Below are 20,864 nucleotides of genomic sequence, written 5' to 3' on the forward strand. Positions count from 1 at the left end.
ATAGTAGAGCTTAATGGTTTTTTTTTTTTAACTTTTGATGTTTTTATCCAGAGATCACTAGAAAACAGAGGTGAGATAGAGCTGCTGTAATAACTAAAAGTTGACTAATGTTTGTACAGGTAACTAAAAAATGTCACAGAAAATAGCTACTGGCTACAGGAAGATAAGTCTCACTTAAAAAAATCTATTTTCTCCTTGCAGCGGATTTTTAGGATTCTTTCTCATGTTCAGCACCATGAAACTAAAAAGCCTTATGGCCCCGGGGCAGTGCGCAGCCTGGATTTTCTTTGCTAAGGTAAGAGGGAGGGGGAGGGTGGGGAACCCATCTCAGGGTGGGGAGGGTGGGGAACCCATCTCAGGAGCTCCCGTGTCCAGTCTTCTCAGAGTCCGTGTGCTTCAGCTTGGTCTTTAGGGACTCATCTCTAGTTACTGACCCTGAATCTCATCCTTCACTTGTTTGGGTAACAATTTCCAAGGGCTTCTGCCTAATTTTAGGCTTCCCCTGTGGCTCAGACGGTAAACAATCCTGCCAGTAGACACAGGTTTGGTCCCTGGGTTAGGAAGATCCCCTGGAGGAGGACATGGCAGCTCACTCCAGTATTCTTGCCTGGAGAATCCCATGGACAGAGGAGCCTGGCAGTCTACAGTCCATGGGGTTGCAAAGAGTCAGACAAGGCTCATGCAACTTAGTAGGCATGCATGCATGGTTGATTTACAACTTGTGTTAGTTTTTGGTGTACAGCAAAGTGAGTTAGTTTTACATATATCCACCCATTGTTAGATTATTTTCCCATATAGGTCATTACAGAGTATTGAGTAGAGTTCTCAATGCATGCTATGTAGTAGGTTCTCACTAGTTATCTATTTTGTATATAGTAATGTGTATGTGTCAATTCCAATCTTCCAGTTTATCCTTCCCTCCCCTTTCCCCCCTCAGTAATCATAATGTTTTCTATGCCTGTGAGTCTGTTTTGTATATAGATTCAGTTCAGTTCGGTTCAGTTCAGCCGCTCAGTTGTGTCTGACTCTTTGTGACCCCATGAACCACAGCATGCCAGGCCTACCTGTCCATCACCAACTCCCAGAGTCCACCCAAACCCATGTCCATCGAGTCGGTGATGCCATCCAACCATCTCATCCTCTGTCATCCCCTTCTCCTCTTACCCTCGATCTTTCCCAGCATCAGGGTCTTTTCCAGTGAGTCAGCTCTTCACATCAGTGGCCAAAGTATTGGAGTTTCAGCTTCAACATCAGTCCTTCCAATGAACACCCAGGACTGATCTCCTTTGGATGGACTGGTTGGATCTCCTTACAGCCCAAGGGACTCTCAAGAGTCTTCTCCAACACCGCAGTTCAAAAGCATCAATTCTTTGGTGCTCAGCTTTCTTTAGAGTCCAACTCTCACATCCATACATGATCACTGGGAAATATAGATTCATCTGTATTATTTTTTAGATTACACATACAGGTGATATCATATAATATTTGTCTTTCTCCATCTGACTTATATCACTTAGTATGACAGTCTCTAGGTCTGTCCATGTTGCTGCAAATGGCATTATTTCCCTTTTTTTATGGCTGTGTACTATTCTGTTGTTTATATGCATCTCATCTTTATCCATCCTCTGTCTATGGACATTTAGGTTGCTTCCATGTCTTGGTTATTGTAAATAGTGCTGCAGTGACTCATTTGAGAAGACCTTGATGCTGGGAAAGATTGAGGGCAGGAGGAGAAGGGGACGACAGAGGATGAGATGGTTGGATGGCATCACCAACTCAATGGACATGGGTTTGGGTAGACTCTGGCAGTTGGTGATGGATAGGGAAGCCTGGCGTGCTGTGGTTCATGGGGTTGCAAAGAGTTGGATACGACTGAACACTGAACTGAACTGAACTGAACATTGGTGTGCATGTATGGGAAGAAATACATTTAACTAGATTGGGAGGAACTTCAGGGGAGTAGGAGAAAATTGGGCACAGAAGAGTCAGATTATAGGAGTCCCTAAAAGCCAAGCCATAGAGAGCATTGTGAACTTTTGAATGAGACTGACCATGGGTAATTTTTTTCTTTTTTCCTGTATCTTATGGCTTGTGGGATCTCAGTTTCCTGACCAGGGATTGAGCCTGAGTCCTGGCAGTGAAACCCTGGAATCCTAACCACTAGGCCACCAGGGAGGTCCCCTGAGGGTAATGTTTTAAGCAGATTAATAAGGTGACAGTGCTTAAGACAGATTGGAAATGACTTCCAAGCATTTAGAAGAGAGGTCAATCAAGGTAGAGATGGCAGGAAGAAAGGTGAAAGGTCAAATTTGTCTTACAATTTGATCCTGATCCAGGAATGGAACCTGAGTGTCCTGCATCTCCTGCATTGTCAGGCGGATTCTTTACCACTCAGCCACCTGGGAAGCCTGACTTATAATTAGAAGGAAAATAAATTTTAATTATACTATTTGTCCTATAGCTGTTACGTGATGTGATAAAATTAGCTAACAAAGACTCAGATCATTTTAGAACAGATTTTGGGGATAGTTTGGACAAAGGAATGATGAATATTGTTTGTTATTGTTTAGTTTGCTAAGTCGTGTCCAACTCTTTGTGATCCCATTGACTGTAGCCCACCAGGCTCCTATGTCCATGGGACTTCCCAGATGAGAATACTAGAATGGGGTGCCATTTCCTTCTCTAGGGGATCTTCCCAACCCAGGGATAGGACCTGCATCTCCTGCACTGATTGGTGGGTTCTTTGCCACTGAGCCACCGGAGAAGCCCAGTGATGAATATGGACGGTGACAAGTGACTCCAAGGTTTTTGCTAGAGACAAGTGAGATCTGTGGCCTTAACAAACAGAAATGGGGGTGATTATGAAAGAACATCCTTTAGGAGAAAGCTGGCGATATACATTTTAGACAGATGTGTATAGTGATAAAACATCTGCATGGAGCTCTTTTGTGTTGGAAACATGGGGTGAAATGTAGGTGAGTGTTCAGGGATTTGTCCATTTGGGCTTCGCCTGTAGAAAGATGCAGTTGAAATCAAGAAAACCTATCCATCAAGGAGCTCACTAAGAGAGTGAAAGGATTTGGGGAGAGCAGAGCAGAATCTTAGGACTTAGCCTGGGAGAAACTTAGATGCCAGGGGCCAATAATGAGCAGGAAAGCAAAGTCATAACTGGAAGGTAGAGGGAATCAGAGAAGTTCAGAGCAGGGAAGTCTAAAGGAGAACTGTAAGGAGTAAAGCAGAATGCTACCCAAAGGTCAAAGTGATCACACTGAGAAGAGTCTAGAGCAGGCATTTTGCTAAGCTTTGAGGAAACAGTTTAAGGAAAAGGGCAGGAGTGGGAGTGGGCAGGGGGGATCATAAACACTCAACAATACCTAAGATGTGGAGAGAAGATTGTGACTGGTGGTGGGCAGAGTTAATGAAGATAACTTCTTTTGTAGGAAAAGAGGGACTTGGGTGAGCTTGAAAGTAGAAAAGGAGACACCCTGATACAGAGATTTCATGATGCTAGAGAATGAGGAGAACATTTGGAAAATAAGTTGCAAAGGAAAGTGGAAGGAGTGTGTGTGTGTGGGCGGGGGAGGGGAGGGGAGGAATGTAAAACCTTTTCCCTGGGCTTTACTTGAAGGTAAAGGGCTTCCCAGGTAGCTCAGTGGTAAAGAATCTGCCTGTCAGTGCAGGAGATGCTATAGATGCAGGATCAATCCCTGGGTTGGGAAGATCCCTGTAGGAGGAAATGACAAATCAAACCAGTATTCTTGTCTGGGAAATCCCATGGACAGAGGAACCTGGTGGGCTACAGTCCATGGGGTTGCAAAGAGCCAGACATGGCTGAGCACACATGCACTCATGGGAAGGTAAACAGGCTGTTCTCTGAGTCACGTGGCAGAGAAACTGGGATTCCTGGGAATTCAGGGAAGGGGAGACTGACTTTGATCACGACGCATTGAACCCCTTTAGTCCTTAGTTTTTTTGTCCATAAAGCAAGGGATCTATCTGGACCAGAAGACAGAGAGATAATTAAAAAATATGATTCTGACAGGGAATGTTTCACACTTGGGACTAAACGCTGATGGCATCTATATCCAATTGTAGGATTATCTATTATGAAGATCTGCTGGGAACCATATCATTCATTGATTGTCAGTGCCTACTTAGTAAAACGTGTGCCAGATTTTAAAAGTCTTTCATAGAACTGATCAGAATAAAGTAGGAAACCACGTAGCCATCGGACTTTCTTTCATATCTATTATCAAATTCCATCTTCTCCTGGGGAAGATTATGTATAAAGGCCAATGTATGGCCTTTATGTATAAAGGCCATTAGATATGTATAAAGATTATACCAGAATGTTCATCTGTGTTCTTATTTAGAGTCTTTGTTATTGTTTTTTTTGTTGTTGCATGCATGCTCAGTCATGTCCAGCTGTTTGTGACCCCATGGATTTGTAGCCCACCAGGCTCCTCTGTCCATGGGATTCTTCAGGCAAGAATACTGGAGTGGGTTGCCATGCTCTCCTCCAGGGGATCCTCCCAACCCTGGGATCAAACCTGTGTCTCTAGCATCTCCTGCATTGGAAGGCAGGTTATTTACCACTAGTACCACCTGAGAAGCCCCTGTGAGATAATGTATGTAAGGATAAACCACAGAGTGCTATGCAAACACAGCATGGTGTAGAATCACTTAAACCCTGACCAAGATTGAATTTATGAACTGGGTCTGAGTCCTAGCTCGGCCACACTTTCTAGGTGTGCGCTTTGTTTTCTCATCTGTAAACAAATATAATAATGTCTACTTTCAGAGAGGGTTGAATAATATTTAGATAGCCCTGGAATAGTGAGTGTCGGGCAGCTGACAGGCCCTCCTTGGCCCTGTCGACCCCTGGTTTAATTCTTCCACCAGATTAACCGGTGATTTCCTGAGTCTGTATTTTCCATTTGTATTTGCTGGTTCTAGATTGTGAATTCAGTTGGGAACTGCCTGCTCCAGACTCTGCTCAGAGATCTAAGCTCAGGAGAATAGACCCTCTCACAGCGTATTTCATGAGAACACTGCCTAACAAAAGATGCAATTGATGTACCATTCACAATGTTTTTCTGCCTATATAAAGAGTCATTGATTCAGAGCAGTTGCTGTGCCTGTGAAAATGTGTGTTTGTTGGTCTCCGTGGAGACCACCTCTGGCTGTTCCGTGACCACCAGACTTAATTATACACTGAGGTTGCCAAGGGAGCCTGCAGAGCTGTCTCCATAACAACACATCCTTGTGTAGTAAAAGGACCGCAGTCCTGAACTGTTTTCCATTTAGGAGTTTCTCTTAAAAGAGTTGAGAAGGTTGTGCTGGGAAGTAGCAGCCTTCTTTTGATTTATCCTTAGGAAGAACTCTTGAGTGGATAGGAATTGCTCTGAGTTTTGACCTCCTCTTCCTCGGGTTGTTCGGCCAGGTCTTGGGAGCATGACCTGGCATCTTCTTTTTTTCCAGTGGACATGTTGACATTTCTCTTGACCTATTGCCAAGATATTGAACTGAGAAGGAAGCTTGGCTAAGTGAGTTTCAACGTGTTTTAAGTATAGGATGAACTTGTGAAAATGTCCTCAACAGATGCTGTGATGGTTTGGTGTTTGGAATTTTCAAATGTCTCCCAAGACCGTGGGGGAAACGCTTGCTGTTTCTGGTGGAACTGCAACAAAGAAAAAAAAGAAGCAGGCTAGTGTCTTTTATAATGGAATCACACAGATTTCAAAACTTCTAAATAACATAATTTTTTTCCATCAAATTTTTTTTCTGATGTATTTGTAGGAAAGTTTCAGAGCTTAACATAAAGCCATACCTTGAACTTCTGAGAAAGTGACAAGTAAATAAATCCTTCAGGTTCTGGAAAAGATGTAGATTCAGTTTCTGGTGCATACATGCTTGTTTGTGCATGCGTGCATGCACACACACACACACACACACACACACTGTAGAAAGATCCTGGAAGTACAGCTGTGATCCCCATCACGCTTTGCTCTCTCTAGTTCTAGTCTACACTGAACAGAGCGTTAGTTCTCCTCTGTCTTCTATTTCCTACTCTGTTACAACTCTTACTTTTTTTTTTTTTCCAGTTTCATACAAATATAACTGTCACATAGAACGGTATTAAGATGTGCAACATATTGACTTGATATTCGTATATACAGATGATCACCACAATATATTTAGTTAACATCCCTCACCTCCCATAGTTACAAAAAATATAGATTTGCTTTGTGAATTTGCGTGTCATCCTTATCCATGTGATTCTGGTTTAGTATACGTGCTGCTGAAACAAGCACAGTTACTTCATTTTCTTTATCATCATCATCATCCCCATCATCTTCATCACCATCTGTTGGGTGTGGAGAGCCTGTTGCTGTCTTTCCTTGCTTCCTGGGTGGTAAAAGGTAATCCCCAAAGAGAAGGTTACACCCCTCAGTTTATTATTGGTGTGGTGTGCTCAGTCATGTCTGACTCTTTGCGACCCATGGACTGTAGCCCACCAGGCTCCTCTGTCCATGGGATTCTCCAGGCAAGAATACTGGAATGGGTTGCCATTTCCTAGTCCAGGGGATCTTCACGACCCAGGGATCGAACCTGAGTCTCCTGTGTCTCCTGCATTGGCAGGCAGATTCTTTAACCATTGTGCCACCTAGGAAGCCCTTCCCCTCACTTTGGTATTTGCATTTCTTCCTATTTTCTCAGCTTTTTTAGACTCATCACTCGTTCTTCCTGTCACATTTAAAATCTCATTTGAACAGATTACTTTCTGGGTGGCAGTTTCGTATTTCTTTATTTTCTTCCTCAAGCTGTTATTCAGCACCTTGATGTGTTCTGAAATGGTCTGATGAAAAGAACTGATTCAACCCAATGTAGCTGTAGCTTTTTTTAAAAAAATTTTTCTTTTTAGCTGTAATTTTTATGTTGAAAGAATGTGCCTACAAAATCTAATTATGACTGTTTCCTAATTAAATCATTTTTCTTTATCACAGTCTAAGTGGCTAGGGCAATGAGAAAAAATTTTTCATGGAAAATGGAAACTTAGAGGCAGCAGCATAATTTCCTTTACAGTCTCTAACTGGGCAATAATAACATGTCTATGTCTTTCCATGACATCACCGCTGAGGCGACGGGAGCATGAAATAGCAAGTTCAGAAGCTGCTCTCTGTTTGTTGAACTATATGGAAACAGTCAGCAAGAAGCTGGTTATCTGGGAATTGCTCGTTTATAAGCAAGGTTTTCCCAGAGGACACGTGAGAGGGGAAATACAGTTTTGGACTGAGGGGGGAAAATTAAATTCCATTTCCTTTTGTCAAAATAATTCCTAGGGAAGTGAGTGATGTTAATGGACATTTTGCTATTTTGGATAAGGCTGTTGTTTTTTCTTGTTTCTGATTATGAACTCCTGATTTTTTTCTGGGCTATTTTTAGTGCCATTGATCATCACAGTGTTTTCTGCTGCAAAAATGTGATAACGATTCTGGACTTCTCAACTTTTGACCTGAATGAATTTGCTTTAAAGGAAATACCCGGAATTTCTGCTCATGTTCTGACTGCAAGGTTTATAGGAATTCTGTCAGTATCCAAGATAATTTATAATACCTAAATTAAAGTTATTGGCAATACAAAGAGCAGTTAATTGGGAAAGTTTACAAGGCCTCCACTGTAGGGATGAATTGATGTTTCCTTGGTTCATTGTGGATACAATAAATGATGGCTGAGTGAATGTTTATTTTATGCATCTTTGCAGGCTTGTGCACTCAGATCAGAAATAAAGGTACAATTCTGCACATATCTTGTAAAGTCCCTTCCACTGCCTCCAGTTATGCTCTTATAATGTATGTGCCTCTGTCTTTAGCTGTGCCATGAATCCTGTTTGAGTCACTTTTCCTTATGAAGATCTTTTGTCCCAATCATTAGATCCAAGTTCCCCAGGGTGTGGCTGGACACAAGGTAATTAGCAGGGTGCACTTCACCATCTGTATGTGCCCAAACCAGAGGGCAAGCTTCAGGCCTGTGTCATTGGAGAATGAGTTGGCAGTCAGAGCTAATAAAATGAAGCAGTATTTGGGAAATCAGAAGGAGCAAACTTTCATTATGAGAAAGCTTAAGTTTTTTGTTGTTGTTTTGTTTTTTAAATTTATTTGGCTGTGCCAGGTCTTACTTGTGACCAGGGATGGAACCCAGGCCCACTGCATTGGGTGCTCAGAGTCCTAACCAATGGACCACTAGGGAAGTCCTGGGAAAGCTCAGGTTTGACACATGATAATAGAAAAGAATGACATGTGGATTTGAAAAACTTAGTAGACATCTACTTGGTGCCATTTTGGGCAAATAACTTCTCTCTCCCACAGTGCCTTAGAGACATCTTGGTGACCTGGCCCCCCAGGGGCCCCAAGTACCCCACTGGATCTTGCCCCATACCTGTTCTCCTGTTTTATCCCCCAAAGTGGAATTTGCTTAAAATTCCAGTGGTTCAGATGATAAAGAGTCTGCCGGCAATGCGGGAGACCCAGATTCGATCTCCAGGTCAAGGAAGATCCCCTGGAGAAGGGAAAGGCAACCCACTCCAGTATTCTTTCCTGGAGAACTTCATGGACAGAGAAGCATGACGGGTTACAGTCCATGGGGTCACAAAGAGCAACTAACATCGCAGAGATAGTCATTTGCTCATTTTTTTCTTTTGAAAATGCCCTCCCTTACAAAAAGTAGTCCAAACTTGCTCCCCTCCCCCCGCCCCCCACCCCGACTCCCCATCGGCACTTTAAAATGACCCAGTGGCTCTTTAGGTTAAGATTTCTGATGTTGTTTTTGTTTTTCTCTAAGTAGACTGCGTCAGACTGTAAGGCCAGGCAGTTCAGTATTGAACACAAGCTGTTATGTGACACCAAAACAGCCAGTTCATTAGTCAAATGTGTGGTAGAAAAGGCTTTTTACAATCAACAGTTAATTGCCTGATATTATGTAAGATGTACTAAGTTGCTTCATTTGTGTCTGATTCTTTGCAACACTATGGTCTGTAGCCTGCCAGGCTCCTCTGTCCATGGGATTCTCCAGATTAGAATACTGGAGTGGGTTGCCATGCCCTCCTTCAGGGGATCTTCCTGACCCAGGGATTGAACCTGAGTCTCCTGCATTAGCGGTTGGGTTCTTTATCACTGGCGCCATCTGGGAAGCAGATATCATATAAGCTAGACCACATTTGACCACGTGTTAGAACACATGTGTAATTGTATTTGATTGTTTCTGTGCACACCTGGGGGTTTGGGGTAGTAGATTATGAGAGGAACAGGCTGTCTCTGGCTACATTTCCACATCTGTCTTCTTGTCATGTGACTTCTGGGGGTGTTGCAGGGGATACAAGGAGACACCCTTCCTTCAGTTATTTGAAATGAACTTGTTTTATAATGTCTTGAGTGTTCTAGCTATCTGTGAAGGACAGAACATATCAAGCGTATTCCAACAAAAAGGGAAATGGAATAATTGCTAAAACGTTCCCTCTCAAAGTGTTGAGCTCCCAAATCCTAACAATCCTGTATTGTTTATCTTTAAAACAATTTTTTTTTTTAAATTAGAGTATGGTTGATTTAAGGCTTCCCAAGTGGCACTGGTGGTAAAGAATGTGTCTGCCAGTGCAGGAGATGCAAGAGAAATAGGTTTGATCCCTGGGTCAGGAAGATCCCCTAGAGGAGGGCACGGCAACCCACTCCAGTATTCTTGCCTGGAGAATCCCATGGACAGAGGAGCCTGGAGGGCTACAGTCCATGGGGTCTCAAAGAATCAGACACTACTTAGCATGCACCCGCAGATATGGTTGGTTTTTGGTGTTGTGTTAGTTTCTGCTGTATAGCAAAGTGAATCAGTTGTGCCTGTATTAACACATGTATCCACTCTCTCTCAGATTCTTTCCCCATAGGCCCTTACAGAGTTTTTTTCATTTTTTATTTTTTATTGACATATAATTGCTTTACAATGTTGCATTAGTTTCTGGTATACAACAAAACAAATCAGCTCTATGTATATATATATATATTCCCTCTCTCTTGAACCTCCCTCCCACGAAATCCTAACATTTTCAGGGTGCACAGAGAGAAGTAAAAAACTCTGGCATGGTCAGGTGGGAGCATACATTTGGCAGTTTGGAACAGGAGTGCCGACACCACTTACAGCAGGGTTTATAAGATGGGAATGCAAGCCTTGAGGTGGTGAGCATGTCTCTGACTCTCACTTGAAGGGAAAAACCAGCCCAGTTCTGAGCCCAGGGAAATGGTGCTTTTTCTACTGGTGTATCCCTGCTCTGACATCTGAGCTGAGCTTCACCACGTGAACCACTCAGATCCCATCAAGTCCTGACGCATCTTTTGTGAAGCCAGTCATGCTTATTCTTATTTTCAAGTTATGCTCAGACAGTTGACTGTTCACTCTAAGAATTATATAATCATGACTCCATTTCAATACTCACACCTCCTATGAGGGTTTTCTTTTCCCTGAAAAAAAATGTTTCAAGTTGTTCTGTGGGAAGTTGATGTATTCAACAGAGATTCATAGAGTGACCTGTCACAGTCCAGGCTGAGAAGATGAGACAGCAAGGGGAAGTGACAAAGAGTCCTGCATTTTGGAGACAGAGGATTGGATAAAAATCCCACTCTCCAACAGTATAACTTTGAAAAGATTCCTCATCAGGAATGTATCAGTTTTCTCATCTGTAAAATGGGAATAATTGTATAACTTTCGCAGAAATATTACAGGGATTATTTGAAATAATGTACTGTTGTTGTTGCCCAGTTGCTTAGTCCTGTCTGATTCTTTGCGACCCCATGGACTGCAGCACGCCCGGCTTTCCTGTCCTTCACTCTCTCCCAAAATTTGCACAAACTCATATCCATAGAGTCAGTGATGCCATCCCACCATCTCACCCTCTATTGTCCCTGTCTCCTCCCGCCCTTAATCTTCCTCAGCATCAGGGTATTTTCCAATGAGTCGGCTCTTCGCATTAGGTGGCCAAAGTATTACAGCTTCAGCTTCAGCATCAGTCCTTCCAATGAATATTCAGGGTTGATTTTCTTTATGGTTGACTGGTTTGATCTCCTTGCTGTCCAAGGGACTCTCAAGAGTCTTCTCTAGCACCATGATTTGAAAGCATCAGTTCTTTGGTGCTCAGCCTTCTTTTTGGTCCAACTCTCATATCAGTATATGACTACTGGAAAAACCATAGGTCTGACTACAGGGACCTTTGTTGGAAATAATGTATGTTGAGCGGTTAAAGTTTGCTCATACTAATTGAAAAGAATAAGCTTTTCCCTTGCAGATGGAGAAATGTTTGAAGTACTCTTTGTATTTTGGATTTGGCTATAATTTGAGAGCTGCTGACTTGTATCATTAGAAAACCTTCGCTTCTGCTTTGTTCCAATTTGACAATCTAGTGTCAAGAGGGATTTAAAATGACCAGATTCAAGTGGCATCCTACGTTTTAAAGTTCTTTTTTCAAGTAACTCAGGGAACCTAATTTATCATTTGATCTAACATTTTGGAAGTCACAGATGTCTATTCTAAAAAAGAAAGGGAAAGAGGAAGCAGCAGTCCTAAGGTTGATGGATGAGCCTTCAGTAGGGAAATGCAGCTTTCAGTCTGTGCTAGTTTGGTTGTCAGAGAATGGGGGTTTGAGACAGAAGTGGTTTTAAATCTGACATAGAACCACACACCCACCAGAATGACTAAAATTAAAGAGACTGACAATACCAAGTGTGGGTGAGGATTTGAAATAATGCCTGGTTTAGAAAACACTGAAGCTAAACAAGATTTGTTATGACTAGGCAGCCTTGCTGTTGGTTTATACCCACAAGAAATGAAGACATATACCCGCAGCAAGGCATGTTCGGTGGTAGGGAATTAGAGGTGATGGTCCCACGACTCTGTGAATAGAGTAAGAAATTTTTTTTTTTTTTTTGGCCACACCATGCAGCTTGTGGAATCTTAGTTCCCCAGTCAGGGACTGAACGCATGCCATGGCAGTGAAAGTACTAAGTCCTAACCATTGGACCTCCACGGAATTTCCCATACTAAACAACTATTGAATGGTACACTTTTAACAGGGTGAATTTTATAATATGTACATTCTATGTCAGTAAGACTTATTTTTTAAAAAATCCATAATAGGAATATCCACAGTAGTTTTACTCATAACAGCCTCAACCTGGAGGAAGTAGTCCATATGTCGGTCAAGGAGAAATAAATTTTGGCCTAGCCATACAATGGACCAGTACACTGCGATAAAAGAGCCTATAGCCACAAAAGTGATTTGGATGTATTGATTGGGAAAGAACCTTGTGAGATGCTGAAAGGGTTTGTTTTCTTTCTGGCGGTGGTTACATGGGTACTTAAAGATGTAAACATTCAACAAACCCCACACTTAAAATTTAAGCTTGTCATGCACTTTACTGTATTTGTGTTATAATTCGATTTTTACAAGTCTAATGCGGGTACTGCAAGGGTGCGGTCCTCAGAAAACACAGCTGAGCCGCCTCTCCAGCTGGTCCCTCGGAAGCCCAGGTGTTGGGGCCGGCAGACCCTCCCGGCTCTGACCTTGACCCTGTCTTTGCACTGCAGATGGCCTGGGTTTTCACTTACTGGAGAAAGAGAAGAGCCCACAGGCTGGAGCCTTGCTGATCTGGGCCCTGGCCATCAGTTCTCTTGAATATCATGGTTGGAGAGGATTTCTAATCAATATTCAGCTCAGTGCCAAGGCAAAGAAAGTGAGACCAGGCTTCCTGGTAGCATTGCAGAAGTACTTATTGTTCTGCCTCTGTTCCTCAGGCTTCAGTGTTTCTTCAGTAAGTAGTAGCCTCCGCTGAACCCTCTCTCCTTGACAGAGGGGGCATTCGATAGGCTCCTGGCTGCACCCGGAGGAGGGTGGGTCCACAATCGCTCCCTGCACTCAGGCTTCCTGGTTTCTTTGATGGCACCCAGGCAGGACCACAGTGCATATTGCTCTGTTCTTAGCTTTCTAAATTATTCAGGGGATACTCCTTGTAAATTGCACGGGGACTGCCTCACTCTAGCCAGCTGCCCAGGTTTTCTAAGTTAACTGAGCTCTGATTTTGGGGAGGGGGGGGGAAAGTGTTTATACACACACGCATATATGTATATATATATGAATGTATGTAACTGTGTTTACAGTTTAAACTTCGGAGACAGGCTAACATTAGGGATATTTTGTTGTTCTTCAGTCGCCAAGTCGTGTCCAACTCTTCGTGACCCCATGGACTGCAGCACGCCAGGCTCCCCTGTCCATCACCAACTCCTGGAGCTTGCTCAAACTCATGCGCATTGAGTCGGTGATGCCGTCCAGCCATCTCATCCTCTGTCATCCCCTTCTCCTCCTGCCTTCACTCTTGCCCAGCATCAGGGTCTTCCAATGAGTCAGTTCTTTACATCAGGTGGCCAGAGTATTGGAGTTTTAGCTTCAGCAGCTGTCTTTCCAGTGAATATTCTGGGTTGATTTCCTTTATGATATATCCCTGGTTAGGGATATTACTCAGCCTTAAAAAAGAGCGAAACTGGATCATTTGTAGAGATGTAGATGGCTTAAAGCTCAACATTCAGAAAACTAAGATCATGGCATCTGGTCCCATTACTTCATGGGAAATAGATGGGGAAACAGTGGAAACAGTGTCAGACTTTATTTTTTTGGGCTCCAAAATCACTGCAGATGGTGACTGCAGCCATGAAATTAAAAGACGCTTACTCCTTGGAAGGAAAGTTATGACCAACCTGGATAGCATATTAAAAAGCAGAGACATTACTTTGCCAACAAAGGTCCATCTAGTTAAGGCTATGGTTTTTTCCAGTGGTCATGTATGGATGTGAGAGTTGGACTGTGAAGAAAACTGAACGCTGAAGAACTGATGCTTTTGAACTGTGGTGTTGGAGAAGACTCTTGAGAGTTCCTTGGACTGCAAGGAGATCCAACCAGTCCATCCTAAAGGAGATCAGTCCTGGGTGTTCATTGGAAGGACTGATGCTGAAGCTGAAACTCCAGTACTTTGGCCACCTCATGCGAAGAGTTGACTTATTGGAAAAGACCCTGATGCTGGGAGGGATTGGGGTCAGGAGGAGAAGGGGACGACAGAGGATGAGATGGCTAGATGGTATCACCGACTCGAGGGACATGAGTTTGAGTGAACTCCGGGAGTTGGTGATGGACAGGGAGGCCTGGCGTGCTGCGATTCATGGGGTCGCAAAGAGACGGACACGACTGAGCGACTGAACTGACTAACTAACTAGATGGACCCACAGAGTGTCATACACAGTAAAGTAGGTCAGAAAGAGAAAAACAAATATCGTCTATTAACGCATGTGTGTGAAGTCTAGAAAAATGGGACAGATGGACCTATCTGCCGGGCAGGAATAGAGATGCTGATGTAGGGAATGGATGTGTGGTCACGGGGCAGGGAGATGGCCTGGGGGATTGGGATTGACTTGTGTGCACTGCCGTGTGTGAAATAGATGGCTCGTGGGGACCTGAGGGCAGAGAGCTCAGCTCGGTGCTCTGCAGTGACTTAGATAGGTGGGGTGGAGGGTGGGGAGTGAGGTCCAGAAGGGAGGGGATGTATGTATGTGTATGTATACATGTAGCTGATTCACTTCATTGTACAGCAGAAACTAACACAGCATTGTAAAGTAACTATACTCCAATTACAAAAAAAAAAAAAAGCTGACTAACATTGAGTGGTTTCTCCCACGAAGTCGTTCTGCCTGCCTCTTGGGGACACATGTTGTGTGTCTGATCATGGACCTTCTTGGCTTTGGCTGCAGTGAAACTCCTGAGCCGCCGCCTCCTCAGCTGTGTGCCCCCTCCCCACCACAAAGGTAGATGTATCTGGCATGGATTTGGCGTAATAGCCTCATCTCTGCTTCCCTATCTTTGTTTTCCTGCTCCCTTTATCTCTCTTATCTACTTCCTACAGACATGTTGAGTCTATAACACTGTCTTTTTAAGCTTCTTGAAAATTCTCACTGGAACAAGTCAAGGAGTAAATCAAATTCCCCCTGTCCCTTTCAAAAAAAAGTTGTAAGTGAAAGAGTAAAATGCAGTCCCTGAGAAATGCTTTATAGGTGATTCCTCTGTCTTAGGGATGGGGAAACTGAAATCCAGAGAGGGGAATGGCCGGCCTGAGGTTAGTCAGTGAGTTTGTGGTTCAACAAGGGGACACTGGAGACTCTCGGAGTCCCGAGGCTGTCTCATAGATGTGGCACAAGAACAGATTAAGGTGAGCTCTTCTGAAGTCCAAGTTCAGACATCTGATGAAACTACACACCCCGTTGTCCTGACCCTGGCTGCCCATGGTTTAGGGGATTTTTTGTGTGTTTTTGGCCACACTGTGCAGCTTGTGGGATCCTAGTTCCCTGACTAGGGGTCAAACCCTCACCCCTACATTGGAAGTGTGGAGTCCTAACCACTGAACCGCTAGGGAGGTCCCTGCCCATGGTCTTTAAGCGAATAGGATTCCCATGGGATTTTTGTTTTCAATACCTTGCAAGGAAAAAGAGTTTTCCAGCCATTGGTTTTTTCCTCTCTCTTCAGGTTTTCTTTGGCTTTAATGGTGGCCTCCACCCACCTCACACTTTCCATTTCCGTTAATACTAATACCCAGTGGCTTAGAGTTTGTGAGCTTGTTCATACTGTTCCTTCTATGTAGAAAGCCCTTTCCACCTTTCCTCACCTGGTAATTCTTAACTGTCTTTCAGCATCAGCTCAGGAATAATCTCAATGTGGGACTTGTTCCCATAATTGGGTACACCCATGTCTTGGCGTGAGTGTGTGCTCAGTCACTCAGTTGTATCCAACTCTTTGTGACTGTAGTCCTCCAGACTCCTCAGTCTGTGGGATTTCTGAGGCAAGAACACTGGAGTGGGTTGCCATTTCCTCCTCCAGGGGATCTTCCCGACCCAGGGATCAAACCCCTGCCTCCTGCATGGGCAGGCAGATTCTTTACCACTGCACCACCTGGGAATCCCATACCCACGTCTTAGCACTTGTCATAGGATATAGAAAGCATTTTCTTAGTAACCTCTGGAAATGGCTAACCTAGAATAAGGGTGCTAGGGGCAGTTTCTTACCTTTCCTTTTTATCTCTTTAGTTCCTAGCCAAGGGAATTTGACCTTAGCTTCATTCCAGCAATAATTCAAAGCCCTTTTCCTCTTTCCTTTCTAGTTCGGTGAAAGCTTCTTCTGAAGCAGTTCGTTGTTTTTTTAGCTTTCCTTTTTTAAACTCTCCAAAAGAGCAAGGAATAATGCCTTAGCTCTGGCTGCCATAACAAAATGTCATAGACTGGGAGGCTTGAACAGCAGACGTTTATTTCTCACAGTTTGGGAGGCTGAGAAGTCCAAGATCAAGGTGCCAGCAGGGTCGGCCTCTGGTGGGAGCTCTCTCCGCGGGTCGCAGGTGGTGGTCTTCTGTCTACATCTTCACATGGCAGAGAGAGGGCATGAGCTCTCTGATCTTTTCTTATGAGTTCACTAAACCCATCACATGAGCTCGTCTAACCCTAATTACCTTCCAAGGGCCCCATCTCCAAATACCATAATGTTGGAAGGTAGGGTTTCAACATGAATTTAGGGTGGAGGACAGGCACACAGTTTAATTCATAGGCAAAAAGTGCACGGGTGACCCACTGACATTTTGCAGTGAGTGCCGAGAGTGCACGGGTGACCCACTGACATTTTGCAGTGAGTGCCGAGTTGGGAGGCAAGAGCTAGAAAGCCTTCATGGTTTACAGAAATCCCTCAGGTGGAACTGAGCTGGTGGAGTGAGTCTTGTGCAAGCTTTGTCTGTTTCTAAGGCGTTCTCACTCTGGTCATGTGAAACTGGGTGTGATCAGACCTGGATCTGACATACAGCCCTTGACATCATGGATTCCCTTCTCCCAACTGATCCTCCTTCAGGAATTGTTGGGATTAAGTAAAGAAGCAGGTTAAAAGTAGCAAAAAGGTTTTTTCACCAAATGAGTACCACATTTCCTATCTTGAAACATTGCAAGCAGATTTTTTCTCTTTTTTTCCTTTCTCTCTCTCTCTCTCTCTTTTTGGCTGCACTGCCTGGCATGTGAGAGCTTAGTTCCCCAACCAGGGATTGAACCCATGCCCCTTGCAGTGGAACCATGGAGTCTTAACCACTGGACTGCCAGGGAATTCCCTGCAAGCAGGTCTTGCTGCGTATCTTTTGGTAAATCTATTCTTTCACTTCCATTATTTCCAAGTATAACAATATGAAAGTGAAAGTCACTCAGTCATGTCCGACTCTTTGCTACCCCATAGACTATGCAGCCCATGGAATTCTCCAGGCCAGAATACTGGAGTGGGTAGCCTTTCCCTTTTCCAGGGGATCTTCCCAACCCAGGGATTGAACCCAGGTCTCCCACATTGCAGGCAGATTCTTTACCAGCTGAGTCACAAGGGAAGCCCAAGTATTAAGTATAACAATAATGTAAAGTTACTGTTAAATCAAATGGAGATTGAAAAAAAATCCTCATGGCCTTGGAGTAAGTATAATTATGGTGCTTTTATTTAAAGCTCATTTGAGCTTAAATTCATTTTATTGCTAAAATTTGATGGCAGTGATTAGATCCATTCTGTGAGTGAATCAAAATAACTTAGAAAATAAAAACACTTGGGTCCTCTTCTTTCCAGAAGCACAGAGTAACTGCTTAGCTGGGAGACCGAACAACATTTTAATCAATAGGACAAAAGTTTGAAAAATAACTTTGGCAGAAATCCATCTTTACAAAAGTAAGTCTTTCAGTAGATGAGTGCATTTACTGAATAGAGTGGGCTTCCCTGGTGGCTCAGATGGTAGAGAATCTGCCTGTAATGCAGGAGACCTGGGTTCAATCCTTGGGTCAGGAAGATCCCCTGGAGAAGGGAATGGCAACCCACTCTGGTATTCTTGCCTGGAGAATTCCATTAACAGAGGAGCCTGGTGGGCTGCAGTCCGTGGGCTTGCAAAGAGTCCTAGATGACAGAGTGACTAACACCCTGAATAGAATGAGACTGAAAAAGTTGAAAAAAAGTACTAGAATGAAGAATCTATCGAGTCTATACCAGGCTGTCACTGAATTGAATTTGAAGGAAAATTAGAGTAGTCTCAAATTCTTCTTTTGTCTTCAACAATTGGATGTTCTGATTATATAATTTAGCCCTTTATACTTCTTGCAAAGAAACAATACTTGGGGAAAAAAAAAGAAGCAATACTTGGCAAATTGTAGCCCCTTTATTTATTTATTTTTTAGATTTTTTTTTTTTTTATGTGGGCCATTTTTAGTGTTTATTGAATTTGTTACAGTACTGCTTCTGTTTAATGTTTTTGATTTTTGGCCCTGAGTGATGTGGGATCTTAGCTTCCTGACCAGGGACTGAACTTGCACCCCCTGCACTGGAAGGCGAAATCTTAACCACTGGATCCCCAGGGAAGTCCCAATAGCCCTTTTATTTAAAGAATTATAGTATGTTATAGAAAACAAAACAACCAACAAAATTAGATATTTTAGGATGAGCAGAAGTGGAATGCCCACAGAGATAGATGAAAGGCACCACCCCACAGGTGCCAAGGAACACCGCTTCAGCGGACATGATATTAATACAGCCTCTTGAGAAATGTTTGAGTACTCAAGAGAAAAGTCTCCCAGCTCTCAGGGAGAACCAATACTTTCTGGCACTACTGATCCAGGAAGATTGTGGGTCCCAGATAGAAGGTCCAAAGGTCCACAGGTTTCTAAAAGTGAAACCAAAGGACCAGTGCCAAATGGTATAAAAAGTCACAGGTCTTTTCAGCACACAGCATGTGTTAAAGATATCAGAGTTTTGCTATTTGAATTCTTCTGTCCATTTATCCTCCCTTCTTGGGATGTAGACTAAGAGAACATATGAGACTTCCTGGTGGCTCAGTGGTAAAGAATCCACCTGCCAACGCAGGAGACACGGGTTTGATCCCTGATCCAGGAAGATCCCACATGCCTCGGAGCATCTAAGCCCATGTGCCACAACTACTGAGCCGGTGCTCTAGAGCCTGGGAGCTGAAATGACAGAGCCCATGTGCTGTAACTACTGAAGCCTGTGCACCTAAAGCCTATGGTCTGCAACAAGAGAAGCCACTGCAGTGGGAAGCCTGCGTACCACCACTAGAACGTAGCGTCTGTTCTCTGAAACTATAGAAAGCCCATGCACAGCAACGAAGACCCTACACAGCCAAAAATAAATAAATAAATTATATTAATAAAAAAGAAAGAGAACATATGGACAAGGCAAGTGGGAAACAAATTGGAATTGAAAAACTCAGCGTTGGTTTAGAGACATAACGCTTTCTGTTCCTTGTAGGAGGCATGCCTTCCTCTCTACCCTCCACTCCCATCCCAACAGGTGGAGACAGAGGGTAAAGAGAATTTTATTGCATGGATTCCAAAGAAGAAATAAACCATGTGGAGTTTGGATTCTTGCCTTTAAAGCACTGGAGTCCCACTAACTAGCGTAATGAGCCTCATCAAGTGTACAATCAGATGAATAATTTTTTCCACTAGAGTGATCTTGGAAGAGATTGAAAGGATGAAAGGCAGAAGGTTTTCCTCCACCTAGGCAGAGAGAATCATGAAGAAAGAAAACTGTGTGTTCCTCTCACCTCCAGTTTGCCCGATTAATCATCATCAATTGCATCATATCTGACTCTGTGTCTGAAGAGAAGGAGACTGGGCCTTTGAGAAAGTCCTGTTGCTGCTGGCCGTTACATACAAGATCCTAAACTATAATAAAAAGACAAAGCCAATTAAAATTGTAATGATGAGTTAATATGATTGTTACTGATCAGGAAGGTGTTCAGAACAAATCAAATAAAACCCCACCTTGCTAGAGAATCCATCTGCCAGTGCAGGAGACAGGGGTTTGATGCCTGATCAGGGAAGACCCCATATGCCGAGGAGCACCCAAGTCCATGCACCTCAACTACTGAAACTGTGCTTTAGAGCCCAGGAAGCTGCAACTACTGAGCCCACTTGTCGTGACTGTTGAAGCCCACATGCCCTGGAGCCTGTGCTTCGCAACAAGAGAAGCCACTACAGTGAGAAGTCCACATACTTCAACTAAAGAGTAGCCCCTGCTCACCACAACTAGAGAAAAGCCTGAGCAGCAATGAAGACCCAGCATAGCCATAAATAAATGAATAAACAAAATTATTTCTTAAGAACAACCCCCCCCACCCCGCCCCACCATGACATCCTAGGTGGCTCTAGGGAAATTGTGGTCAGCCAAACCTGGTTTGAAAAGCAATGCCTTACCATCTCTCTGCGTCTTAGCTTTCTCATCTGTGTAACAAGGGGAAATCCTCTGCTTCCGAGTAGAATGTTGTGCATTGTGACAGGCCAACATTCAACTGAAACAACTGGGAGAAAAACAAATCAATTGCAAAATATCATATTTTTAAAGTAATCCAAGATCTATGAAGGCAATGAGAACCAAATTAGATATATTTCCAGAGAAGGAAGAACCCTGCCTAGGTATACTAAGTAACACAGGTTATTGTTTTTCCCAGAGTGGGGTTGGAGGATGAAGGATAATTGTTGATTCTGGGTGTGGCCTAAGGATCTGACTTAGTCCAAGAAGAGGAAATATTCTGTGGGAAGGAGAAACTAGCAGATCTTTTTGGCAGTCGTGTGGAACTGGCTTGATGGGTTGGAAAGAAGAGGAGCCCCAAAGGCAAGTCCAGTGTTCCCACGAGACATTTGCTGAGCTCTGAAGCAGTTCTGGGGGATGCAGGCTCGCCCAGGAAGGCAAAGCAAAAGCTCATAATATTGGGGGTACTAGG

At 43.5% G+C, this 20,864-nt stretch overlaps 1 protein-coding gene across 11 annotated transcripts in view; it reads left to right on the forward strand.

Annotated features, from left to right (window-relative positions):
• TMEM241 (transmembrane protein 241) overlaps positions 1-20,864 on the forward strand; it is a 112,263-nt gene that overhangs the window by 70,922 nt on the left and 20,477 nt on the right. For 9 of the 11 annotated variants that reach the window (XM_043443744.1, XM_043443749.1, XM_043443748.1 and 6 more), the window contains one exon: positions 202-295. In XM_043443744.1, coding sequence (XP_043299679.1) covers positions 202-295 — 94 coding nt within the window. Of the gene's footprint in view, positions 1-201; positions 296-4,956; positions 6,551-7,446; positions 8,775-20,864 lie in introns of those variants that run through there. The other 2 variants (XM_043443754.1, XM_043443751.1) reach the window with 2 other exon arrangements.

Source organism: Cervus canadensis, chromosome 23 (genome assembly GCF_019320065.1).
Source record: "Cervus canadensis isolate Bull #8, Minnesota chromosome 23, ASM1932006v1, whole genome shotgun sequence".
In the NCBI taxonomy this organism is placed as follows: domain Eukaryota; kingdom Metazoa; phylum Chordata; class Mammalia; order Artiodactyla; family Cervidae; genus Cervus; species Cervus canadensis.